The 27,369-nt window shown below is 46.8% G+C and overlaps 1 protein-coding gene across 2 annotated transcripts in view; it reads right to left on the bottom strand.

The window, feature by feature from the left end:
• Positions 1–27,369, bottom strand: part of MINDY4 (MINDY lysine 48 deubiquitinase 4) — an 87,457-nt gene that overhangs the window by 41,772 nt on the left and 18,316 nt on the right. For both annotated transcript variants that reach the window (XM_088653935.1, XM_060280935.2), the window contains exons 6-11: positions 16,726–16,784; positions 15,321–15,430; positions 12,480–12,596; positions 10,411–10,499; positions 2,415–2,519; positions 174–237 (exon numbers count right to left, since the gene is read on the bottom strand). In XM_088653935.1, coding sequence (XP_088510061.1) covers positions 174–237; positions 2,415–2,519; positions 10,411–10,499; positions 12,480–12,596; positions 15,321–15,430; positions 16,726–16,784 — 544 coding nt within the window. The remainder of the gene's footprint in view (positions 1–173; positions 238–2,414; positions 2,520–10,410; positions 10,500–12,479; positions 12,597–15,320; positions 15,431–16,725; positions 16,785–27,369) is intronic.

Below are 27,369 nucleotides of genomic sequence, written 5' to 3'. Positions count from 1 at the left end.
GAACCAAGGTACCACTGCACGCTATTTCTAACTACAAAGCAGAAACATCTACCAAAGAAAGATTCCTGCATTGCAGGGATTTGGGCTAGATGACAGTCGTGGTCTCTTCCAACTTTCTACAATTCTATGAAAGGTTGAGGGCGGGGTGAGGGCAGTTCTGGCCAAAACATTACCGTTTCCAAGATCCCATCTGCTTTGTATTTCCCTACAGGAGTGAACTGCTGCGTTCCAGTACACCTAAAAAGAACAGAACAACAAAACATCTGTAGAAGGAAAACAGCAGCTGGGGAGCCCCGTTCGCTAAGGGCAAGAGTCATTAAAGGGCTGTGCCCTTTGCACCCAGAGTCAATACTTGGCGGGGGCTGGGGGAGCAACAAGAGTTTGGAATCTCTCCCCCTCAATACTTTCCCAGGGAAGAGGAAAACGGTATTTCCCATGTGCTTTTGTCCTTCAGATTTTCTTTAAACAGGAATCTCAGAGGTTGGGAAAACATCCTCTCCTCCGAGGGAGATCACTGCTCCAACTCTGTATATGGCAATAGCTTGGATCCTTGCGAGAGGAGCCCCAGATCAGCGATTAAGACACAAGGAAGACATTGCCCCACGGTGGTCAGAGCTATTTGTCCGTCAAGCAGGGAGGGGAAGATGCCACCATTTGCTATTTCTCCCTGTGCTCATCGTACGCTTCCGTTCTGCTTCAGTTCGGCTACTGCCAAAAACTACAGCATCGGTCCGCCACGGCAACTTTAAGTAACTTACACAATTTACATAATCAATCATACAAATTATGGAAATTGTGCAGGCCACTGTGGATACTGGCCTGATCCAGCAGGTTCTTCTTTTAAGCACTGACAATTTTTTGCCTGGGTTCTGCGTTCATCAGAATTCTCCAACAGCCCTCGCATCCAGCCAGTGCCGGATTTATGTATAAGCTAAACATGCTATAGCTTAGGGCCCCACTCTGTTGGGGGCCCCCCCAAAAAAAAAGGAGGAAAAAAAACTGGATGTACATTTCCAAAATATAAGCTAAAAACAAATAAAATAAACCCTACATACATCAACAGGGTTTTGTGTTGTGTAGGCTCCTATGATCATACCTGCCAAGTCTCTCGCAGAGAAATCCGGGATTGGCAGCCACGCGACACCGGATGTTGTGTAGATGCAACTTCTGGTGTCGCTTTGCCCACCTGTGGGCACCTAAAATGGCTGGTGCTGGCACCGGAAGTCGCGTCTACGCATGTATGGAAGTGCGTAGACGCAACTTCCGGTGTCGCTTTGCCCATCAGAAAACTTCCGGTGTCGCCTTGCACCAGAAAATGGCCGGCACCGAAAGGGAAAAGCGACACCGGAAGTTGCGTCTATGCACTTCCGGACATGCCTAGATGTGACTTCCGGTGCCGCCACCAGCCATTTTCTGGTGCCCATAGATGGGCAAAGCGGCACCAGAAAAATGGCCGCCGACAGGAACCAAAAAATAAGGGAGATTAACAGGAGAGGAGCTGAAACAGGAGACCTCCGGGAAACAGTAAGGAAAAATGGGGTTTTCCCGGGAAATATGGGGTACTTGGCAGCTATGCCTACGATGTAAGTCATGGGCCCCGCCTGCTAGCCTGCTCCCTAAAATTTCACTGGTTTGCTCGTTTCTATAGATAGGGTGCCTACATTCTGCATGTGCAAATGGCTTTAGATACCTATTAGGTCCATAAATTACCATGTAGCATATATTCAACACAAAAAACAGCGACACTTTGCTGTTGACAAAAGACAGCTGGACCCAGGGCCCCATTACCTTCAGCAGCTTAGGGCCGCATCAAACCTAAATCCGTCCCTGCATCCAGCCAATGTTGCCTACTCTAGCAACAGAACTATGGGGTCATTTCCCGTCCCCGGGCCTTCTAAACTGGACAGACTTTTGTGTGCAAAGATTCTGCTACTGCCACCAAGCAACAGGTGGCTCTCCCTGAAAACAGCAACCTTTTGTTGCAGCGCTCGCTGCATTTTCATAAACGGAGCTACGTGTACAGAGTGGGCACGCTTGTCACAATGCTCTGTGCAACTTTTGCAAACATACGAGGGTGTGGGTGTTTTCCAAATTAGCAGCAGATGTGAAAGGCACCAAAAGTCTCAGTCCTGATGGAGACCGCCACTCCCCGCGGCTGCTGTTAACTAGGGGAGGGGAAAACCAAGAGACTTTCATTTAGCGTCCCGCCTGGTTTAGCCCTGGTTAGGCGTGCTCTGACACGCACAAAATTTTCCCGGAAATCGGTAAGGGAGGCCGAGCTGTCTCCGAAGGAAGCTGACCCTCCATTAATTATCAGGATCTGTATTGACGAAATGTGTTAGAATAACCCCCGTGTTCTTCGGGAAATAGCCTGAAAAACCAGTGGCTTGAGGAGGGCATCGTCTTCCACTTACAAGGCAACCGTGGCTTTCCTGCGGCCGCCTCCGCACCACAAAATGCCGGCAATGGCCAGAGTGAGGCACTGGGTTCTGGCAGCCGCCGATACTTGAAGGCACTTGCTGTTTCAAGACAAAAAAGAGATAGCAAGGCGTCACAAGCGGCAAACGTTGCAGGGGGAGAAATGAAACGGGCAATGAACAGGGAGGACCATGCTGCAGTGAACACAGGAAGCTGCCAGATCATTGGTCCCTGTAGTTCAATGCTGCCTACACTGGCTGGCAGCAGCGGCTCTGCAGGTCTTTCCATGGAGAACATTCCCAGCTTTGCCTGGATCTGCTGGGGATTCCAATATTAAATTCCGATCCCCTCAGTTCACAGGAAAACACATCAGCATTTTAGTGTGAATTACTCCTAATATAAACATTTTTTTTTGTATTTCCCCCCAGATTATTCAAAGCATTTTTTGCCTCTTGTTCCTTAGTTTCACAAATATGCGTAGTTTATTTGCACACTTTCCCCTCCTAGTATATGCACTTTTGTTACACATTGTACTTGGTTGGAAAACTTCATTGCAAAATTCGGAGGTGCAAATTTCAAAAGATGACCGTGTTTCAGTTTCCATATTTCCTAAACGACCGTGTTTTAGTTTCCATATTTCCTAAACGGCCTCGGTCCAGTATACCTGAAGGAGCGTCTCCACCCCCATCGTTCTGCCCAGACACTGAGGTCCAGCTCCGAGGGCCTTCTGGCGGTTCCCTCACTGCGAGAAGTGAGGTTACAGGGAACCAGGCAGAGGGCCTTCTCAGTGGTGGCACCCACCCTGTGGAACGCCCTTCCATCGGAGGTCAAAAAGAAAAATAACTACCAGACTTTTAGAGGACATCTGAAGGCAGCCCTGTTTGGGGAAGCTTTTAATCTTTAATAAATTAGTGTATTTTAATATTTCTGTTGGAAGCTGCCCAGAGTGGCTGGGGAAACACAGCCAGATGGGTGGGGTATCAATAATAAATTATATTATTATTATCATTATTATTAGTATTATTTGGGTAGTATGTTAGGGTTGGTTCACATTTAACTATGAACTGAATTCCAATTCTTCCCCATCCCTACCTGGGATGAACATAGCAGGACTTCCTTCTGAGTAAACAAGCAAAGGATTATGCTATAGGAGAAATTGCACTCTATACATCTCTTCCTTCCTCTACCTGACCAATAAGCTCCATCTTATTGGTTGAAATGTCCTCTTTTGAGCCACACTCTCATTGGAGGCTGAACTAGGGGAGAACCAAGTAGCCAATTCTCTCACGTATCAGCCTTGCTGTTGCTCAAACATTGGTAGACTCCCATCTGGTTCATGCAGATTTTCCCTTTTTTAAACATAATTTTTATTTGATTTCACAAATATAAAATTATAAAAATAACATAACACATACCCACAAATTAAGAGATTTCTCCAAATCTCTGGACTTCCCACCTGGGCTGTGTTATGAAATCTTTTCTACTGCATCTTTTTCGATACAGTCGCACCTTGGTTGTCGAACGGTATCCGTTCCATAAGTCCTTTCGAATTCCGAAAACGTTTGAAAGCGAAGGCACAACTTCCAATTGGCCGCTGGAGCTTCCCACACTCGATCGGAAGTTGTGTAAACCACGTCAGACGTTCGGCTTCCAAAGAACGTTCGCAAACCAGAATACTCACTTCCGGGTTTGTGGGGTTCGGGAGCCAAAACGGACGAGTACCAAGGCGTTCAACAACCAAGGTACGACCGTGCTCCCTATTTTATTTTATTTACAAAACCGCATTCGCTCCATAATACCTGTTACATTACAAGGGTTATTGCAACCCTGCTAATGTTTCCATCTCAGTCTGACCCCAGTGTTACCCTCCCCTAAGGCTTTATCCTACAGATATTTAAATGCACTTGTAGATTCCTAATTTTAAAATTGAATTTTAACATTGTATTTAATCTGCATTTTAATTGAATTGTTTTTTATGCTTGCTTTGGTATTCTTGCTGTTAGCCGCCCTGAGCCCGGTCTTGCCTGGGAAGGGCGGGGTATAAATAAAATTATTATTATTATTATTATTATTATTATTATTATTATTATTATTATTATCTGTTTACAGTGCAGATTCTTCAAACAGATGAAGTAAATCTTCAGATTTAAATTGCACACAGTTTGTATATACTTTCTACTCAAGATGCACACTTTAAAAGAATTGTTAATGTACACACTTTTTGACACATTTGCTTGCAAAATGCAAATTTTGTGTTCATCTTCGGCATGCAATATGCCTTTGTGTGCACTGAAACAAAATATTGAGAGGTGCAGAGACCAACAGGGGAGCCAGCCTTGTCATGATCTGCAAGCAAGCTTTGCGCTGGGCCGCAAAAACTCCTGCCCCCCTCCGGAGCTTGGACGCCCTCTTCCTTAATGCCCTTTCCATTTTAGGTCTTCGGTTCAAAGAACGACACTCCCTTTGATTGATTTCTATGAGAGGCGGCGGCTGGGCGAGAGAAGTGGCAGCTTGCAGAGCACGATGGCAGATGTCTGGAAATAGCTGATGGGTTCATATCGGGAGGGAAAGGAAGTACTTAGCATAAAGGTTAAAAGCAGAGGGAAAGCATTAGGGAAGGGCCGTTTCGGGCCAGATATTGGAAAACGACCCCGCCCTGGACCGCGAGTTCCGTAGGATGCAGAAGAATGTACTTTGGGTAGGGCAAATGAGACCCCCAAGGGGGGCATTTGGTGGAACAGCTAAGGGGGAAAGAAAAACCAAAACAAATGAATATTGATGATGACTCCTGATTGTAACCCATAAACTTAGGAGTGGGAGGCTTCAGGTTCCGGTTTCCGCCTGCAGGAATGGCGGACCTGTTTTCCATCTCTCTGACCTTCGTAAGGAATTTGGCGGTTGCTAGGGGAGTAAATGGCAACCCCCTACCCTCTCCGGGGGTTACGGAGAGGGGCCGCTGGCCCGCGATGCCCCCAGACCCACTCCGACTGTTTTTGGAGTGGGGGGAGCTTGGGCTGAGCACTTACGACGGCCAGGACTCCCGGACGCTAATCTGCATGGCGGGGATTTCCATGGTTAAAGAAGATAATTAGGCTTAAATCTATGGACATACTTCAGAAGGAGGGGAAGAAGCGCTGTTTACTGCTGAGAATTTTATGCTGCTGAGCGAGAGGAGTCAAAGAATGTACGGCATCTGGAAGAAGGATTGATGGGGACGGAGCGATAAGGGAAGCAAGTTTTTATTTTTTCTTCATATTGTTGCCTCGTATCTTCCCGGACGCGATGTCCTGGCTTGTTTGGAGTGAAAGAGAAGCAAAAGACTGTGTGAGTTGAACTTTATATGTTGTTACTGAGCATATTTCTTAAAGATGTGAAGTTGCCGATGAGAAAAGCCCCCCCCTAGTCAGACGGAAGGAGTTCTGGACGCGTTCGGAGGATTTATGAGCTGTGACGCACTTTAAATTGGAGCAGCGACCTGAAGCTAAGTTCAGCTATAGGGCAAGGAGATCCATTAATTTACCAAGAGTTCATGGTTGGATGTTTGGGTCTCCTGCCTGAAAAAGCTGTAAATTCTATAAAGATAAATAAATCGTAAATCTTCATGGCTATGAGAGAAAATGAAAGTGATTTGAGCCTTTTAAGATGGCGCTGCTACTCCGTCGCAACAGGGAGCTCCACTAAGAAGATTTATGGGGAGGCTGGACTGATTAACTCACACAGGAGAAAGAACATCTGTGAAACTTCGTTTGACATTTATCTCAGCAGCTGGAACAATCGGATGAAAGTGGAAAACATCTAGGTGACTGTAAGGGGAAGATTTGGAATATTATGAGCTTGGAGGACGATTTGAACTTTAGAAATAAGACGGCAGTGGACAGTTGCGAGGAATTCCCAATTTCTTGAAGCATGGGAACCCAAAAATAAATTATTTAGATGATTTGGCATAACATTCGGTTTGATTGATATATATATGTGTATAATTTGAAATATTGAATGTGATATAATTGGTTTTAATTGGAAAATTAATAAAAATATTTAAAAAAAAAAAAAAAAGGAGTGGGAGGCTTCAGACGTCCCTCGCTGCCAGGGTTTCAACATACCACTCGGCTCCGAGAATTTAAAGCAGAGGCAGAGAAATGCAGAAAATGAAAAATAATTCAAAGTCTTAAACAGCTTTTTTTATATCTGAAGGAGCATCTCCACCCCACCCCCCCCAATAGTTCAGCCTGGACACAGAGGTCCAGCTCCGAGGACCTTCTGGCTGTTCCCTCGCTGCAAGATGTGAGGTTACAGGGAACCAGGGGCAGGGCCTTCTCGGGAGTGGCACCCGCTCTATGGAACACCCTCCCGTCAGATGGCAAAGAGATAAGCAATTATACGACTTTCTTTAGACATCTGAAGCCAGCCCTATATCAGGAGGTTTATATATGTTTGATGTTTCATTGTGGTTTTTGTACATGTTGAGCAGCTGGGGCCATCCAGTCAGATGGGTGGGGTACAAATAATAAAAATATTATTATTATTATTCATCCTAGGCTGACATATATATGAAAGGATGTCGAATGCCGCCTCAGCCTTGCACTTTTTGCTTTTGCTCTGCAGGTCTCGCTTGGGGATTATTTCCCCATCGATCTTGTAGCTGCAATGACACAGACGCAAGGAACTCGGTCATTTAGACCGCCTGAATGATGTTCATGGACCACTGATGGTTCTACAGACCAGTGTACAGGAACAAGTGAAGATCACCAGGGTTGAAGCGACAATTCTTCAACATCAACCTCGTTGGACTGGTCATGTTGTGCGGATGCCTGATGATCGTCTTCCAAAGCAACTACTCTATTCCGAACTTAAAAATGGAAAGCGTAACACTGGTGGTCAACAAAAGAGGTTTAAAAACTGTCTCAAGGCAAATCTAAAAAAAAATTGTTGTATAAACACCACCAATTGAGAAACACTTGCCTGAGCGGGCTCCAATTGGAGAACAGTCTTCACCAAAGGTGAAGAGAGCCTGGAGAAGAGAAGGTTAAGGGGTGATATGATAGCCATGTTCAAATATATAAAAGGGTGTCATATAGAGGAGGGAGAAAGATTGTTTTCTGCTGCTCCAGAGAAGCGGACATGGAGCAATGGATTCAAACTACAAGAAATAAGGTTCCACCTAAACATTAGGAAGAACTTCCTGACAGTAAGAGCTGTTCGACAGTGGAATTTGCTCCCAAGGAGTGTGGTGGAGTCTCCTTCTTTGGAGGTCTTTAAGCAGAGGCTTGACAGGCGTATGTCAAGAATGCTTTGATGGTGTTTCCTGCTTGGACTGGATGGCCCTTGTGGTCTCTTCCAACTCTACGATTCTATGATTCTATGAGGAGGTTTCTATACGTTTGATGTTTCATTGTGTTTTTGTACATGTTGAGCAGCTGGGGCCATCCAGTCAGATGGGCAGGGTACAAATAATAAAAATATTATTATTATTATTATTATTATTATTATTATTATTATTATTATTCATCCCAGGCTGACAACAGTTTGAGCTCATGATTTGGGGCAGGAGTTGTGACCAGCAGAGAAGTGAGTCGTAGGGCTTGCACCTGCTCCCACCTGCTAAATTTAGGGTATTCGCCATGTCAACACCTGCCCACGTGGACCCCTATTGGATGCAATCCATCTGGTGCAAGGTAGGCTAGTCTTCGCCAACCTGGTAGCCTCCAGTAAAGCCCAGCCAACCCAACTCAACTGCCCAGCCGATGCTTGGCCTGCAAGGCTATTGATCTGACACCTGGCACAGTGTCCTTAAATGCTCCCAAGAAGGACCCAAATTAGCTGCGGGTGACATAAGACCTGGGTTCCTCTTTCCTCGCCCGTAAGTGACCAACACCAAAAATCGCCCAGATTAGCTGTGTGTGATGTAAGGCTTCGCTTCGCCTTCATCTGCTTCCCTGCAAGTCACCAACACCCTTCCGAGGAGACGGAAGAAAGTTAACATCCCACACTGTCCCAAAGGCAGGGGGAAGAACGCCAAAGGCCTCTCTTTCATGTCTGATGCTTTGATTTGATGTTTAGTCTTCTTAAATGAGTAGATCTTTTGAGCAGACCAGCGGTGGGAACACCGAGAAGACTTATCTCTCACGCAGAGGCCTGCTATTGTCTAAAATTTCAAGTGGCGTCTTCATCTGAAATGCGGATGTTTCAGGTTTAGAATGTGCGTGGAAGGGATTTTGATCCCACCCACCCCTTTTCGTTTACTTCAGGGGGTGAGTTTTGGGAGTGACATTGCAGCCCTGATGAATTAAACCAATTTAATTTCGCTTCTTTCATCTCAGGTCAGAAGCTGCATTTGATGGAGGACCAGAAATGGTCAGGCGTGGCCTCCTTCCCTCAAAATAACCAGCTGCCAAGACCGTCTTCATATATACCAGGCATAGGCAAACTCGGCCCTCTAGATGTTTTGGGACTACAACTCCCATCATCCCTGACCACTGGTCCTATTAGCTAGGGATCATGGGAGTTGTAGTCCCAAAACATTTGGAGGGCCGAGTTTGCCTATGCCTGATATACACTGTTCCTCCACATCCCACTTCGATCCTCCAAGGTCGGTAATAGGAGACAGGTGATATTATTATTCAGTGGGGCAGCCTTGGTCCATGGGTTAATTGCTGCTGACCCCTAACCATATGACTGGACACCCTTCGTCATCTCAAAAATTGCAAGCTCACTTTCTTAGTAAACCTTGAACGGGAAGCCTTGCATTTTGGAAAGGCACCCTGATAAAAATAGGTATTCATTATTTTAATCGGGAGGCGGAGTTAGCAGTCAGCAGCAGTCAAACTTAGCTCATTGCAGCTTCTGGGAGCTTAGAATCATAGAGTTGGAAGAGACCACAAGGGCCATCCAGTCCAACCCCCTGCCAAGCAGGAAACACCATCAAAGCATTCATGACATATGGCTGTCAAGCCTCCACTTAAAGACCTCCAAAGAAGGAGACTCCACCACACTTCTTGGCAGCAAATTCCACTGTCAAACAGCTCTTACTGTCAGGAAGTTCTTCCTAATGTTTAGGTGGAATCTTCTTTCTTGTAGTTTGAATCCACTGCTCCGTGTCCGCTCCTCTGGAGCAGCAGAAAACAACCTTTCTCCCTCCTCTATATGACATCCGTTTATATATTTGGACATGGCTATCATATCACCCCTTAACCTTCTCTTCTCCAGGCTAAACATACCCAGCTCCCTAAGCCGTTCCTCATAAGGCATTGTTTCCAGGCCTTTGACCATTTTGGTTGCCCTCCTCTGGACACGTTCCAGCTTGTCAGTATCCTTCTTGAGCTGTGGTGCCCAGAACTGGACACAGTACTCCAGGTGAGGTCTGACCAGAGCAGAATACAGTGGTACTATTACTTCCCTTGATCTAGACGCTATACTCCTATTGATGCAGCCCAGAATTGCATTGGCTTTTTTAGCTGCTGCATCACACTGTTGACTCATGTCAAGTTTGTGGTCTACCAAGACTCCTAGATCCTTTTCACATGTACTGCTCTCAAGCCAGGTGTCTCCCATCCTGTATTTGTGCCTTTCATTGTAGCAGGGGAGTTTAAGGGGGAGGCTGAGAGTACTGCATAGGGCCAAGAGACATTTGGGGGGGGGGGTAAGCTGCTGCAGTGACCTGCCAACACCAGCGCAATGTTTGTGCATGAAGATGTTTGTCCACTTGCGCACAGAGACACACTGCTTCTGCGGAGGGTCCGATTGGCTTCCTAGCCCTCCCCAAACGCACCCGGCCCGTCACGAACAACATGTGTTGTACAAGTGCAAAAAATACATGGGGCTTGTCCCTCAAGGACCATCAGCCTCTCAGTCAACACGAGCGCTGCAATTTGGACTTTATCTCCCTTTAATGAGGTCAAGACCAGGAAGACCCCTTTTTCCCCTTCCAACAATAGAGGGGGATTTGCGTTCAGCTCAGGGTGGAAAACACGCCGGCTCTCACCAGCGTCGACTTACCATGTATCGCTGTTCCTGCTGCTGTCTCCAAAGATAAGATGTCGCAGGAGGAAGGCTTGGACTACTGCCAGGACCCCGCACGGCCCACCCTAGACAGCAGCAAAAGGGAAGGGACAGAGAAAAACAATGAGCGCCGTTTGAAGCTGGTGAGAAGCTTGCACGGGCTACAAGCCTCTTCAGCTCCACCCAGCCTCCTGCCTCTTGTTTCCCTTTGTTTTCTGTGTTCTTAACCGCCGTGGCCCAAATGTCGTGGACGTTGTGGCCGGCTGAAAATTCTGCGCTTGTAATTAAAAGGTTGCGTCCCTGGATGTTTTCCCGAAGAAGAAAACCCCAGAACAGTATGTGCAGGCGATGCCAAGATCTGGAGCATGTGGCTGATTAGTTCTGCCGTCGAGGGGTGAAGCAGGGGTCTGGTTTCTCTCAGTGGCCACGTGACCTTGGGGGCAAACGGCTGGAGCAAAAGAGCTCAAATATCCCGGCCAGGAGGAGATTTGAACCCTGGTCTCACTGTCTGTATCCTCCTAAGTCCTACTCTTAGGAGGTCGATTATGGGTCCTCAGATTTGAGGACATGGGACACTCTGATACGAAGTGTACAATGTCCTCTTCCTTAAGGCAGCCAACTGGGCAATGTTTGGAGGGTTCAGACTGGGAGATCAGGGTTCGAATCCCCACCTGGCCAGTGCGCTCACCAGGTGATCTTGGGCCCATCACTATCTCTCAGCCTAACTCACCTCACCAGGCTGTTGTGGGGCTTAAATAAGGTAAGGAGAGAACCACGTACGCCCCCTCGAGCTCTTCGGAGGAAAAGGTGGGGCATATATGCAATAATCAAATAATAAACAGATAAATAAACAAACAGGCTACAGAGATGCAAAAGTATATTGACTGTGTCTGGAGATCACACAATTTTTAAAAACAAAATTTTTAAAAACAAAAACAAAACACCGTTGCTTTCATGAGGAAATGTTTATACATGGGGTTTTTTGTGTTAGGCTTGGCTGGCCAAAGAGCGAAAAACTATTTCGTTTCGTAAGTGATCGCCACAATCCTAAATGGAACAGAGGTGGCAAATCTCTGCCCCACTTCAGGTACTGCTAGACCCCCAACTACCACCTGCCCTGCCCAGAATGGCCAGCAGCCAGGGATCATGGGAGCTGAGGTTTAGAAATACACGGAGCACATTTCTGCTCTGTGCATGAATATTCGGAGGGGAGTGACTGAGCAAAACTTTCTGCGTTCTGGAGTCGCAGGTGATCTGCTCCTGTCCCAGAAGTGGGATCGATGCAGAAGGAATTTTGCGCATGCACCATTTGCCACAGCTCCCGGTTCCTTCAGCTGCTTTGCGCATCCCCCGCCCTAACCATATGGCCGAGGAACAAGTGTGGATTCCTGCAGGAGAGCAAAGAAGACAGTCTTTTGTGCCGTCACAGTACAGCCCCATCAAGATGTGTGGCGATTTACACCAGTCCTAAGAGACCTACATTGGCTCCCAGTACGTTTCCGAGCACAATTCAAAGTGTTGGTGCTGACCTTTAAAGCCCTAAACGGCCTCGGTCCTGTATACCTGAAGGAGCGTCTCCACCCCCATTGTTCAGCCCGGGCACTGAGATCCAGCGCCAAGGGCCTTCTGGCAGTTTCCTCACTGCGAGAAGCAAAGCTACAGAGAACCAGGCAGAGGGCCTTCTCGGTAGTGGCGCCCGCCCTGTGGAACGCCCTTCCATCGGAGGTCAAGGAGATGAACAACTACCTGACATTTAGAAAACACCTAGAGGCAGCCCTGTTTAGGGACGTTTTTAATCTGTGATACTTTAATGTATTTTGGTATTTGTTGGAAGCCGCCTAGAGTGGCGGGGGAAACCCAGCCAGATGGGCGGGGTATAAATAATAAAATAATAATAATAATAACTGACTGAGCCTAGGGTTCAGTATAGGTGAAAGTCTCCTTGCACACTATTGCACTAGCGCCATTTCAACTGGACTGGCCTAGGACAGCGCCCTCCCCCCACCCCAATTTCCCCCCTAAATTGTGTCCCCCAGTGGCTTCGGAATCCTGTCTTCAGGCTTTACCTTTTTCTGTACAATGCCATACTTCAGCTGAGGGATGTCGTTAAACATAAAGCTTTGGATTTTCCATTCCTCGCTGAAGCAGCCGAGGCTGGAGCCAAACAGAAGGATCTTCAGGTCCTTGATTTAAATAAGGGGGGGGGAGAGAGGACATGAGATGAAGAATAAAAAAAAAGGAAAAGACAGACCTCCTGTTCTTTTTGAAATCTAATTCTTCACTCCGGAGGGGGGGGGGGCACAGAAAACTCCCAACAAATAAGAAGTTTTCAGGGACGGCGTAAGGGTGCATGCGTGATCCAAACAGTTAGGATTCCAGCCAGCCACGCCCTATTTCAGGGAACTCCGTCCCATTCTCTCTTCCCCTGCATTATAAACCTTCCCCGGTCAGGATTCTGTGCCCCCCTGATTCCAGCAGGGATTTCCAAGCAGGAAGGAGAAACCCAATGGCACGGTGCCCGAGCCTGTCTCGCCACACTGGTAATTTTAATAAAAATAAATTGCATATGCAGTTGTCCTGATTAACCCGAGGAGTCGTTTTTTCCTCCCCTCGCAATGTTCCTTCAGCATAAATGGCTGTGTGTGTGTGTGTGTATGTGTGTGTGTGTATCACTGCAGCAGAATGAGGCTTTTTGGCTGCAGACCCACTTGGGACTCAACCAGTCTTCCATTATCTTCAGGAAGGCTGTGCCAAGCCTAATGGTTAAAAGAAAATGGAACCCACTGCAGCTCGGGGGGAGGGGGCAGATAATTAATTAATTAACTATTATTATTAATAATAATAATAATAATAATAATAATAATAAATTTTTATTTATACCCCGCCCTCCCCAGTCAAAAACCGGGCTCAGGGCGGCTGACACCAACAGAATTACAATAAAACATAAAAACAATTAATTAAAATACAGATTAAAATACAGTATTAAAATTTAAAGTGCAGCCTCAATTCAAGTATTCCATAAACCCAAGCCATGAGGGAGGAAAAACACAGGGGTCAAGCTGAGTCTAACCCAAAGGCCAGGCGGAACAGCTCTGTCTTGCAGGCCCTGCGGAAAGATGACAAATCCCGCAGGGCCCTGGTCTCCTGGGAAAGAGCGTTCCACCAAGTTGGGGCCAGTACTGAAAAGGCCCTGGCTCTAGTAGAGGCCAATCTAGCCATCTTATGGCTCGGGATCTCCAGAATATTGTTGTTTGTGGACCTTAAGGTCCTCCGCGGGGCAATTAAAAGTTGCAAAGCCTTTTTTTCCAGGGTATTTGTGGGAGCACCACGCGGAGCACTGCTGCTGCTGTTGCTGCTACGATTTCTTACCCACCCTTTGCCATAATAAAACACCAGGATGGGTTCCAGCAGTTCGTTTTTTTACAAACAAAACAAAATTGTATTAAAATCAGCTTAAAACACCTCGCAGTCAAAGAGAATAGGGTGGATCTTCAAGGGCAGGGTAAATGAAGAATGTCAAAGGCTAAGTTAAAGAGATGCATCTTCAACGTAAGATGAAAGTTGTGTAATGAAGGTGACAGGCAGAAACTCTGCGCGGAACGAATTCTGCAACTTAGGAGCTGCTGCAGAGAATGTTTGGCTTCTTCCCCCACTGCTTAGACTCTGCTATTGCTCTCATGTCCTGCTTGGGGGGGTTTGGTAAGCAAAGGGGTAGAAAGCCTTTTTCTGTGGCGAACTGCATTGCCTTGGGGCAATCTCTCAGGGGTGTACGGGGGGGGGGGGGGCAGAGGCAGGGCCAATAGTGGGTGAGGCTCCACTTCAGTCTATGCCCCACCCCATTCCTCTCCACCCAGGGAGAAGAACAGAGGACTGAACTGCTTGCTTTTGAAATTGGTTCAAGGACCCCGGGATAGCTCAGCTGGTTAGAGCCTGGTGCTGATGACGCCAAGGTTGAAGGTTTGATCCCTGCATGGGTTAACTGCACATTCCTGCATTGCAGGGGGTTGGACTAGATTACAGGGGTGGCCAACTCCCAAGAGACTGTGATCTACTCACAGAGTTAAAAACTGGCAGTGATCTACCCCCTTTTGGGGGGTTCAGGTCAAAGTTGTTGAACTTTTTTTAGGAAGGAAAGCCCTGTTTTGGGGGGGTGCAGGGCAAAAATGTGGAGCTTTTTTTTTAGGGGAGACAAAGTTGTTGAGCTTCTTTGGGGGGAGCCAGTGATCTACCAGTGATCTACCACAGACGTCCAGTGATCTACCGGTAGATCAGGATCTACCTGTTGGACATGCCTGGACTATGTCCAACTGGTCGTCCGTGATCTACAGTTAGATCTCCTGGGTGCTCCAGGTCGATCTTGGGAGTTTAAAAAGTGCTTTCCCGGTTACACGCCGCGCCCCCTGGGCTCTCTCCAATCTTTGCTGCTGTCTGGTCTCTCCCCTTAAAAAAAAAGCTCAGCAACTTGCCAATCCTTCCCCCAAAAAGCTCAACCATTATGGGCAATGACAATGGGTAGATCACTGCTAGTTTTATTATACAGGGAGTAGATCACACTCTAGAGAGTTGGACGTGCCTGGACAGACTAGCAGGTCCTCAGCATCCTTCCTAGCTCTGCAAATATATGATTCTATGTGTAAATATGGTGTGACCCGCTATAATACAACTGCAATCCCTCATGCTTGGAGATCTCGAGCAGGCACAAAGGATATTCCATTTGATCATATCTCAAGCTACAGTTGAAGGATGTGAGGTGGCCAACCTTTGAAGAACCTCTCTCCAAAGAGCTGGGTCTGAGACCTTCTAAAAGTTGACCGCACTGGGTTAGATCTGCAGGTGCTGGTCTGCCTCCATGTACAGCAACAGTCATTCGGCCTTTTCTGCACCAGCCACATCAATGTGTTTCTTACCCTTGCAAGATAGTAGTCAATGGGCTTTGACGTTACTTGGACAGCGCACAGAGCAGAAGAGTCGGGCATCATGTAGACGTCCTCCAAATCTTCTTCGTCCTCAACATCAACTGTGGAGGGCAAAGGAAAGGCTGTTTAATATCCAGATAAATACTAGTTGATGGGAAGTGTGCTGTTGCACGAAGGTATAGCTTCCCACCTGGACAATCTGATCGGCCAATGTGAGAACAGGATGCTTGACTGGACGAACTACTGGCCTGATCCAACAGGCTCTTTTTCTTCCTATTGGTAGCGAGAGTTGTTTTTGTGTGTGAGCGGGGTGTGAGTGTGTATTTTTGAATCAGGTTAGCCAGATTGATTCGTATGCTGTTGGTGGATTCTCGTTGTCTTGTTGGACTATGTACAGTGGTCTCTCGACTTACGAATTACTCGACTCACGAACGGGGCAAACGCTTACAAATTTTTCTACATCCGAACGGAAACTGTTGGTGGCTTTAAATGCGGTTTGTTTGGCTTACGGATTTTTCCGAATTTTTTTTTCCCTATGGGAAGCCGCGTTTCGACTTCCGAACTTTTCGAGCTATGAATGTGCATTCGGAACGGATTAAGTTCGTAAGTCGAGGGACCACTGTATGTGATAAAGGGGAACCAAACCGGGATGAAGGCGTCTTCCTCTATTTGTCCCTATTTCAGTAAAGCTGACACACACCCCCACTAAGTAGAAGAATAGAAACATAACCATCCCACCCCCATTCACCATTCCTCTCTCTCCCTCTCCCTCCTTTTTCTTTCTTTCTTTCTTTCTCTCTCTTTCTCTTTCTCTCTCTCTCTCTCTCTCTCTCACACACACACACAATAGCTATGGACACAAATCAATGTTATAACAGGAGTGGCAGATGGGACGGATGCAAAATGAGAGATCCCACTGAAAACCAAATTACAGGTGTTGAGGACTTCCATGGTTTTTCTCGTAAGCAGCTTCCAGGCAGGCAGAAATTCATCCCAGGGGAGAACCACACCTGTTGATTTTCTGCCTGCCAGCTGCCATTCTCAAAAGCACAGGAACTTTCTTTCTTTCTTTCTTTCTTTAACTGTTTAAACCAATTCATGAACCAAGAACCTGTACATTGACCACTAATGATGAAACGTATGTTGTAGATATTTTCCCCACATTTATTATGCGATTTTTTGTGTGACATACAAATGACGTGAGAAAACTTGGTATACCCATTTGTGTAACACTATTCTTGTTTATAAAACCCAATAAAATAAATAAATAAAATTTTCTATCCGCCTCCCGAAAGAGCGATGGATAAGCATGTAAAATCCCTAACACACACACACACACACACACACACACACACCCCGCAATAAGTGAGCTAGTTGAGAACGGAATAAAACACACCTAGTTCCAGAGCGTCTTGGTTCAAGCTGTCTCTGCTGGGAGAGGAGACAGGCATCTTTCTGGACAGAAACAAATTAAGCACACAGATGACCAAACAAGAGGCAATTTATCAGAAAGGCTGCTGTATAAACAGAAATAAACAACACGCTTCAGCAAGAAAAGCGGTTTATCATCCGCATTCTTTGCTAAGAAGGATGGGGACGAGGGGGGCATCAAATCCCTCAACCCCCCTCAAAAAAATTCAGGGACTGTCAATCTCAGTTCTAAGTTTCCCGATCTTAAATTCGGACCTCCACATTTCTCCAGCAAATTTGCCATTTCTTCTCTAATCCTAGCATGGATTCGCCAGCAGTTCCAATTTCTCCCAATAAATCCATTCTCATCTGCAGTTTCGACCAATGTTACACGTCTTAGCAAGCAGTCTCCCCTAACGGAATGCATTTTTGTAAGGTGTTTCGCTATTGCATTAGTTTTCATGCCCCAAAATATGTGCCTTTTTTGCAAACATTGCTTGGTTGGAAAACTGCGTCGCAAAAAAAATCAAATGAGTGAGAATTCCGAGGGATAGCTGCATTTTGGTTTGCGAAGAGTGAATTGGGTAGCTTCTCACTGAAAAGCAAACAAAATTAAATCCCCCCCCCCATTCCTATGGGGGGGGAGAGTACAATTTTTAGGGGGAAGGAATGCCCTGCTGCCATGTTTTCTCTGAAAAGCCCTTGGAGGCAACTCTATAGGCTGTAGCAACACTCATATAGTTGATGCTACCGCAAATCCCCTCCCTGCAAGGGGGGGGGAGTCAAAATTGCCCTTTCATTTTAGTATCTGCTAATAGAGTACAGTGGAACCTCGGTTTATGAACACCTTGGTTTATGAATTTTCGGTTTACAAACGCCACAGACCCATCTGGAACGGGTTAATTCACTTTCCATTCCTTTCAATGGGAAAGTTCGCTTCAGTTTATGAACGCTTCAGTTTATGAACAGACTTCCGGAACCAATTACACCCATGCTTCGGGTTAAGTACACTTCAGGTTAAGTACGGACTTCCAGAACCAATTACACTCATACTTCGGGTTAAGTACGCTTCAGGTTGAGTACTCCGCGGACTCGTCTGGAACGGATTAATCCACTTTCCATGACTTTCAATGGGAAAGTTCGCTTCAGTTTATGAACGCTTCAGTTTAAGTACTCCAAGGACCGCCTGGAACAGATTAATCCACTTTCCATGACTTTCAATGGGAAAGTTCGCTTCAGTTTATGAACAGACTTCCGGAACTAATTGTGTTCATAAACCGAGGTACCACTGTAATGAAATGGAAGCGTGGGTGCAATTTTAGCCAAGGCCTTAAAAAAAAAAAAAACCCAACAACCTCTTGGTGACATGTTGTACATTGAAAGAAAACTATATGAAAATGATGTACCAAATACATATCGATAAAAAACGAGACTTCTCTGAATCTCGCAACTCCCACCCCACCCATCCCCTCCGTGGGTCCTATTGTCAACACTTTACTTTACTTCAAGTTGGCAAAAAATGTATAGGACAGGTACAAACACCTGCTGGAAATGTAAAGAAAAAGAAGGTACCTTTTATCATATGTGGTGGTTCAGGCTTACTGGGAAATGATATATAATGAAATGGGGGGGGGGGAATTGCTTAGAATAACCTTTGTTAAGAAACCAGAAGCTTTTCGATTAGGAATGATAGGTACCAATATCCCAAAGGACAACAGCTGCTCGGATGCTACTAGCCCAGAGATGGAAGGAAGACAAAGTCCGTACCAGAGAGGAATGGCAAACCATGGCACTATGCCAAAATGGGAAAACTGACTGGAAAACTCAGAAACCAAGAGGACAAAAACTTTATACAGTGATGCCTCGCAAGACAAAATTAATTCGTTCCGTGAGTCGCTTCGTCTTGCAATAATTTCATCTTGCGAAGCGTGGTTTGCCGCAGCAAAAAAACAACAACAAAAACTGCCAAAAAAATTGTCTCGCGAAGCACAGCCATAGAAAACTTCGTCTTGCAAGTCACCAAAAACATCGCAAAACGCTTTCGTCTTGAGAGTTTTTCGTTGCGTGAGGCATTTGTCTTGCGAGGTACTACTGTAAAAGACTGGGGGAAATGTATAAGTTATTTAGGAGACCGCTGTAAGCAGATGGAAACATCAGCAGGATTTTGATTTCACTGGTAGTGTGACAATTACCATGGATAATATGGTTTGATATAAAAATTGGAGTATGGAAGGAGATGCAGCAGTAAACGTTTAAAATGGGACCCCGTGGAGGGGGTGGGGGAGAGACCTGAGATTCAGAAGGATCTCTTTGCATGGATATACAGTGGTGCCTTGGTTTACTAACTTAATCCGTTCTGGAAGTCCCTCCTTAAACCGAAACGGTTCTTAAACCGAGGCGCGCTTTCCCTAATGAGGCCTCCCCCCGCCGGTGCCCTTCCATTCTTAGACCATTCCATTATTCCGTTCTTAGACCGAGGCGAAGTTCTCAAACCAGGACACTATTTCCAGTTTTGTGGAATTCGCAAACCGAATCGTTCTTAAACAGGACTGTTCTTAAACTGAGGTACCACTGTACTTTTTGATTTTTTGTTTATAATTTTGAATTTGTAAAACCAGTAAAAATGATTTCCCAAAAAGAGAGAGAGAGAGAGAACTTTTAATGCTTATTTTGACGATTATTGAACGGTACATTGCAAGGGGCTCCTCCCTCCCTCATTTTGCACATTGTGTTGTCTTCCCATCAGGCTGTTAAACCTACTTGGATTCTCTCCAGTTTGGTAACTGAAATCAAAACGTATTCCTGGCCTCTGTTTGTCTCCACGGAGTGAGGGAACCGTTTCCACACCCAGATGGGAGGAGAGACGGAGGTCATTATCCCGGATATGGGATCCCATATATTCCCAGCTCAACAATGTCATTGCATCAGCGACTGTTGACTTGCAATATCCTTCCCATTCATGTGTTTCCTCTCCTGGCTCTTGAGCAGGAGATGAGCAAAGCAGGGAACTCCCTTCGTGACATTCAGGACCTTCATAGCAGAATACGTGGGGTTGTGGGGTGTCTCCTGGACCTCCGACTACTGGACCCCTTGTGTAACTTAAGAACATAAAGCTAGCACTTGTTTTCACCCTAGAAAGCTATAAGGAAATGAGTCAACAAAACATGACTCAGTCAGGAGAACTCACTCAGCATGCATACACACTGGAGTAGAAAATGAATCACCGGCATTAGCGATGAGTCAAGGCAAAAAGAAAAAGAAAAACCCACCCTACCAACTTCCATGTTTTAAAAGATCCGTCATGGGATTGAATCAAATAGGTTGCAAATCAATAAAATTACATTGCAAGGATATCTAAAAGGTAAAAAAAGGTAAAGGACCCGTGGATGGTTAACTCCAGCCAAGGGCGACTATGGGGTTGCGGCCCTCTTATTCCTTTCCTGGTGGGTCCATGAATAGGGTTCCACATAGGGATTTTATACAGTTTATAATGCAAATATTCCCCATCTTGTAATATTCAATTCTATTATGAGATGAGCACGGTTTTCCTGAAGGTCTTCCAAAAAAAATGCAGAGCAAGCTTGTGAATGTGTGCTGTCAGCAAGGTGTCTTGGGAAATGTAGTCTCTGAAGGTATCTGAGCAGGTTAAAAGATAACGGTAAAGGACCCCTGGATGGTTAAGTCCAGTCTAAGGCAACTTTGGGGTTGTGGCGCTCATCTTGCTTTCAGGCCAAGGGAGCTGGCGTTTGTCCGCAGGCGGCTTTCCGGATCACGTGGCCAGGGTGACTAAACCACTTCTGGCACAACGGAACACAGTGGCAGAAACCAGAGCGCACGGAAACACCATTTATCTTCCTGCTGCACCGGACCTATTTATCTACTTGCACTGGCATGCTTTTGAACTGCTAAGTTGGCAGGAGCTGGGACAGAGCAACGGGAGCTCACCCCATCGCAGGAATTCGAACCAGCAACCTTCCAATTGGCAAGCCCAAGAGGCTCAGTGCTTTAGCGCCACCAGCATCCCACAAGGATATCTAGCAATGCTCTGGGTTGACCAAGCATCCGTCTTTGCAGAGAATAATCCTCTCTTTTGAAGGCATCCTCCGCTTGAAGGGCTCTCTGGTCCAACTCTTTAGACAAAGAGCCCTAAGAAGAGAGAGCAGGAGACTTAAAGCTGCCAGTCAACACACCTGAGCAGGTACACAGATCACCTGGTCACAGTCCTTCCAAGCAGGGTTGGCACAATACATTGTGCAAGAAGAAGAAGAAGAAGAAGAAGAAGAAGAAGGAGGAGGAGGAGGAGGAGGAGGAGGAGGAGGAGGAGGAGGAGGAGGAGGAGGAGGAGGAGGAGGAGGAGGGTAGTTTGGATTTGATATCCTGCTTTATCACTACCCGAAGGAGTCTCAGAGCAGCTAACATTCTCCTTTCCCTTCCTCCCCCACAACAAACACTCTGTGAGGTGAGTGGGGCTGAGAGACTTCAGAGTGACTAGCCCAAGGTCACCCAGCAGCTGCATGTGGAGGAGCGGGGAAGTGAACCCGGTTCACCAGATTACGAGTCCACCGCTCTTAACCACTACACCACAATGGCCCAGCTGCCGCTTCTCCTCTTCCACCTCCTGCAGTGGCTTGGACTAGATGACCCTTGGGTTCCCTTCCAACTCTACGTTTCTACAATTCCTTCCTTCCCCCTCCTTCTGCCTCCTCCTCTCCCCTGGTTTCCCTTCTCTGTACAGCCTCCTCTTTGCAAGCCTTCTCACTTCATCCAAACTATGGTTTCCAACACCTGAACAAGCCAGGACATTAAACCACCGTTTTGAAGTCCGAATGGAATGGGAAGCCAAGAGAATTAGACACTTCCTGGCTTTACCGGGACTTGAGCCAAGGGGATCCATGGGCAGGCAGAAGGCTGGCAGTTTAATTCAGTTCCAAAATATAAGGTACTTGCTTACTGCTTGGGAATCCACAGCGTCTTCAGCTGCAGTTTAACAATTTTGCTTTCCTGCCAGGTTCAGACACGAACCATACCTAGCTCTGCCCTACACTTACATGACATGCTGCTGCTGTTGTTGTTGTTGATGATGATGTTATGCCGCCCAGCCGACTGGGCTCCCCCAGCCACTCTGGGCAGCTTCCAAGAGCATATAAAAGAACACAACAAAACATTGGATATTAAAAGGCTCCTGATGCAAGGTGCCTTCAGATGTCTACAGAAAATTGCATAATTGTTTATCTCTTTGCCATCCGACAGGCATTCCACAGGACGGGTGCCACTACTGAGAAGTCCCTCTGCCTGGTTCCCTGTAACTTCACTTCTTGCAGCGAGGGAACCGCCAGAAGGCCCTCGGAGCTGGACCTCAGTGTCCGGGCTAAACGATAGGGGTGGAGACACTCCTTCAGTTAAACAGTGCAGTTCTGCTTATCCAGCTCGTGACACCACGGCACTTGGCATTTCTCTACCTCTGCCCCATGACACTGACTAGCACACGGGTGCTAGGATGACAGAAGGGAAATAGAAGGAAGATTCATAGGCTTGTAGTATCATAACAAGGGTCAGTAGTAGCAGATCTGACATGGAGAGCTCCCTAGACACGCAGGTATACATTTGGGGAGCATACACAGTATACTCAGTATACACAGCATAGCAGGGTCAGGACCACAGGTGCCCACAGGCAGAGTCCTCCTCCGAAAGCAGACCCAAGGAGGAGATGGATCCGCTCCTTGGCTTATGCCAAGAGTGGCTGCAGTGACCAGAGACTGTATCTCTTCTCCCGAACCTTCAGGATTCATCTCTACCACCAGACTCTGTGAAGACCACACCTTGGTCCCTCTCCAAGGTGCTGATCCTGCCTTGCCTTCCTTTCTACCTGGGACTACTGAAATACCCTTCGCTTTGGCCATCACCTGTCTTCAGAGGTCAACATCCCCGTGGATAATTTGGGCCTCAGGGAAGGCCCAAATCAGCAAGATGGTTTTCCAGATTTCTTCAGTCGCCTGCCTTGTGGACAAATGCCGTCTTCCGTCTTCATTCTTGCCCTCACAATTAGGGCTGGTTTTCAACATCGTGATATATCACCAGCTAAATATTGTGATATGCCGATATATCATAATGTCTGAAATAAGGATGGAGATATGTAGAGGGCATGGGGCTGGCTTCACGGTTTCTCCCGCATCGTGACTTCTGCATAGCGTGAGAAGCCACCCACCCCACAATTTGTGATATATGGCCAGGTCAAAAATTATGAAACTGATATCACGATATGGACTTCAAACCTGTTTTGGACAATACATTGATATATCGCCCAGTTTTGTTCACAATCTCTCCAATCGGCTGAGTGTCCTCATAGCAATAAAGTCAGTGTGGCAGGTTAGAGAGAGCCAGCGATGGTGTGGGGGTTAGAGTCTCAGACTAGGATCTGGGAGACCACGTTCGAATCCCCACTTGGCCACGAAGCTCACTTGAGTGACCTTGGGCCAGTCGCTGGTGCACAAATAAATAAGTGTGCACCAGGGTACAGCAAGACAACTGTGGCATCTGCACACCAGTCAACACAATGCAAAAAACCACAATCCAAAAAGTTGAAACGAGAGGGTTTCTGGGGCTGGGAAAGACTTGCAAGGACTTTACCACTGTTTCCCCTTCAGCAGATGATCTTGCAATCGCAACTATTGTATACATAGCACGCATGGGTTGGTGGAGCAGGGAAATGCAAGATTCCCGCATGTTGTAAGAAGGAAGCAATCCATCACATTAGGAAAAGCGGGCAGGAAGAAAATGGGCCTCCCCATAAGGAAGCCATACAGTGCTCTCTCCAGATTGACAGGCCTCCCCCTTTTGATCTCTGCGCGTTGTGGGCCCTGTGTTTACACGAAGAGCAACGCTGCTGGAGAAAGTCCCTCTCTTGATACAATAAGGGCCCCTTCCTCTACAGCTTCCTATTTACAATATAGAACAAATACACAAAGGGCTTCTTAAATAAGCAACGGTCACCGGCCCCTTCAAAACAACCAACTCTCCTTGCAGGAGAAATAAGGCTGCAGCGTTTGGCCGGCTTGCTTGATGGGTTTTCCACAGCGTGGCGGTACCTTTAGAAATAAACCTAGGGCCTCAAAAGAACTCATAAGAACAGAAAGAGAGCTTGCAGGATAAGGCCAGAAGCTGAAGCCACAAGCAAGATTCGAGCAATACAGCACTACCACTCAGAAGCATCACTGCCTCCAACCGTGGAGGGCAGGGGATAGCCATCGTGGATGGTAGCCAACGGTAGTCCTCTCCTCCATGAATTTATTGCATCTAGGTCTCTTTTAAAGCCATCTAGGTTGGTGGTCGTGACTGCCTCCTGCAGCAGGGAGTTCCAGAGTTTGACTGAAAGATCTGTTTTCCCCTACGAGCCCAAGACGGTGCCCGAACATTATCCGGGGCTCCCTTCGCTCGGTATCCAGTTTGTGGCTGGATACACTCAGTGGTGCTAGGCAAAGCGTTTTCTCTCCCTCTCCCTCTCTCTCTCTAAGCAGAGGCAAAGTGGGCAAGGGCGAGGCGTCCCGTCTCTGAAGGAAGGTGCCAGCTGTCATTCCCTTCCGCCATTTCCTGCCTGCCAGGACTCCAAACACAGCAGCGACGTCAAGCTGGGGAATGGGAGCCACAGAAAACGAAGAGCTGCCCTTTTACATGACGACAGCCTGGGAGTCAGAGAGGACGGGAAGACGACTCAGACTTGTAAACGGGGCCCAGAGACAAAAGGCCCTTTCCTCCCCGAAAAGGACAACCACACAGGACTTCCTTCCAAAATTCGGTACCAGCTCCACCAGCTTCCGGTTTCTGAATCAGAGTCCACACCCACCTAGTCCAGCCCTGGAATAATACATGCATATATATTTACAGCTGCAAAGCTACTAAGATGTACCAATCAATGAAAAGATAATTTTAAAAAGCTGGGTATGTTTAGCCTGGAGAAGAGAAGGTTAAGGGGTGATATGATAGCCATGTTCAAATATATAAAAGGATGTCATATGGAAGAGAGTGAAAGGTTGTTTTCTGCTGCTCCAGAGAAGTGGACACGGAGCAATGGATTCAAACTACAAGAAAGAAGATTCTACCTGAACATTAGGAAGAACTTCCTGACAGTAAGAGCTGTTCGGCAGTGGAATTTGCTACTAAGGAGTGTGGTGGAGTCTCCTTCTTTGGAGGTCTTTAAGCAGAGGCTTGACAGGCATATGTCAAGAATGCTTTGATGGTGTTTCCTGCTCAGCAGGGGGTTGGACTGGATGGCCCTTGTGGTCTCTTCCAACTCTATGATTCTATTATTCTATTATTCTATCCCTGCTTCTCTGCTCTGAATAGGAAAGTTAGTACAGCCCAATGTCTCATCTTTGGCATGGAAGATTTCGCCTCCCCTCCCCTCCCCCCCCCAACCCACCCACCCTGCACAGAGACAAGTGCTTTTTAATAGTTCCTGAAATATCACTGCAAAACCTCATCATTTGGTAATGGGTTGTTTTCGAGCTACGTCCACGGAGGGATCCTGAAATGGCCACAAAGGATTAAAAGGCCTCTATTGGAAAATTAGCCATGTTTCAGAGAAGCATCGTTTAAAAAAAGAAAAGGAAAAGGAGAGACTTTGGGCCATTTTTGCTTCCAGATGATTTCTCCAAGCTGTGCCTTTGCAAAAAAAAGGGGGGGGGGCTGTTGGCAGGTCCCTGTACACAAATACAGAGCTATAATGGCTGTGTTTGCACATCACACAGAACCATAGTGGATCATAGATCTGTAGATTCTAGGTCATCTAGTCCAACCCCCTACAATGCAGGAATTTTAGCTAGGTTTTAATCAAGGGGCTTAAGGGGGCCTTTTCAGACCAAGGACCACATCCCCATCTGGAATTTCTAAGATTCTTAAATGTCCTGCAATCACTTCATTTCTCCCAACCTTTTTGCAAAGCCAGCCACCGCAACCGCCATTCCTGCGCCGTTTCTCCTCGTTCAAAGCGCACGATGCAAAATACCAAAAGGCTGTGTTTATATGATGTGGCTTAATCTATATATATATATAAATGGTGAAGGTGCAAGTGTGTTATTCCCCACTTTTCTCCCACAAGCACTTACCCGATCGTCCTGAAATTTGGCCACAACCTCAGAGTCACATGAGAGCAGGTAATCATGTGCTTACACTGACCAGCTGACACACCTAACACAGGTAAAAACCTGGATTTGTGGTCAAAAAATTGCGCCCTCCAGTGGACATTCAATGAACAACGGACAAACTTACTCCCACAATCCCTCACGCTCCGGAGACCACTCCTCCATAGAGAACAAACCGCCCGAGACCACGCCGCTCCTCAGGGAACCAGATCCGCCTCGGAGATCGCAGCCGAGACCAGGCCTCTCCCCAGGGATCCCCTGCCGTCGCAAAGATCCCCCTCTGTCCACGGAACACCGCACTCCACATAACCCCCCCACACACACACACATAGGCCTCTCCACACCTCGCGGATCATGCCGCCGCCGATCTAGGTCTCTCCACAACCCCCACCCCACCCCGCGGATCCCACCACCACCGATCCCGACGCCCCCAGGGACCAGTCCGCCCTCCATTGGGAGCAGGAGGGGACGGGATAGGTCATGGATCGGGACAGGGTGGGGGGAATCACAGGGATGAGCCACAGCAACGCGTTGCCTGGCCAGCTAGTTATATATATTTAAAAAGTGCACAGAATACTTCTGCTGTGTTCTTTACGTGCTTGCTCTGGGCTCGCTGGGTCCTTGTTGATTTTCTCCCAGCTGTAATCCACTCCAGCAGAAAACTGGGTCTCCCCTCTGCTCTGACCCCCGCATAGCTCGGAAGATCTGCCACAGCAGGTTCTTGTCAAAAGTGCAACTAATATTATGGGGGAAAGTTCCATTTGCTAGAGCTGGGATAGATCTTGGTACTGGGGACCATTGCAAGTGAGGGGCGGGTGGGGAGGAAATGCCCTATAGCCTGTGCTTTTAAATTTATGCATTTCACAAGTTCCACTCCTTGTACATTTGCAAAACCCCAGATATTTATTATGGTTCCTGGGAAGGGAGGACCGCTTTTATTTCTGGGGAATCTTTCCATAAATCAAACTCGAGACATTCACAGGGAAACCAAAATGCTTGTTTACAAAGCTATTGTACTACCAACCTTACTGTATGCTTGTGAAACATGGACCACTTATAAACCCCATCTCCAACTCCTCGAAAGATTCCATCAATGGTGTCTCCAAAAAAAATGTACACATCACTTGGGAAGACAGGCAGACTAACACCAGTGTACTGGAAGAAGCAAAGATCACCAGTGTTGAAGCAATGATTCTTCAACATCAACTTTGTTGGACTGGTCATGTTGTGCGGATGCCTGATGATCATCTTCCAAAGCAACTACTCTATTCTGAACTTTAAAATGGAAAGCGTAATGCTGGTGGTCAACAAAAGAGGTTTAAAGACTGTCTCAAGGCAAATCTAAAAAAATGTAGTAGAAACACCAACAATTGGGAAACACACCTGCAAGTGCTCCAATTGGAGAACAGCCTTTACCAAAGGTGTCATGGGCTTTGAAGACACTCGATCTCAGGATGCAAGGGAGAAATGTGCTAAGAGGAAGGCACGCTTGG

This window comes from Zootoca vivipara, chromosome 11, assembly GCF_965207765.1.
Source record: "Zootoca vivipara chromosome 11, rZooViv2.hap1.1, whole genome shotgun sequence".
NCBI classification, from domain to species: Eukaryota; Metazoa; Chordata; class Lepidosauria; order Squamata; family Lacertidae; genus Zootoca; species Zootoca vivipara.
This window is presented reverse-complemented; position numbering and strand designations above follow the sequence as displayed.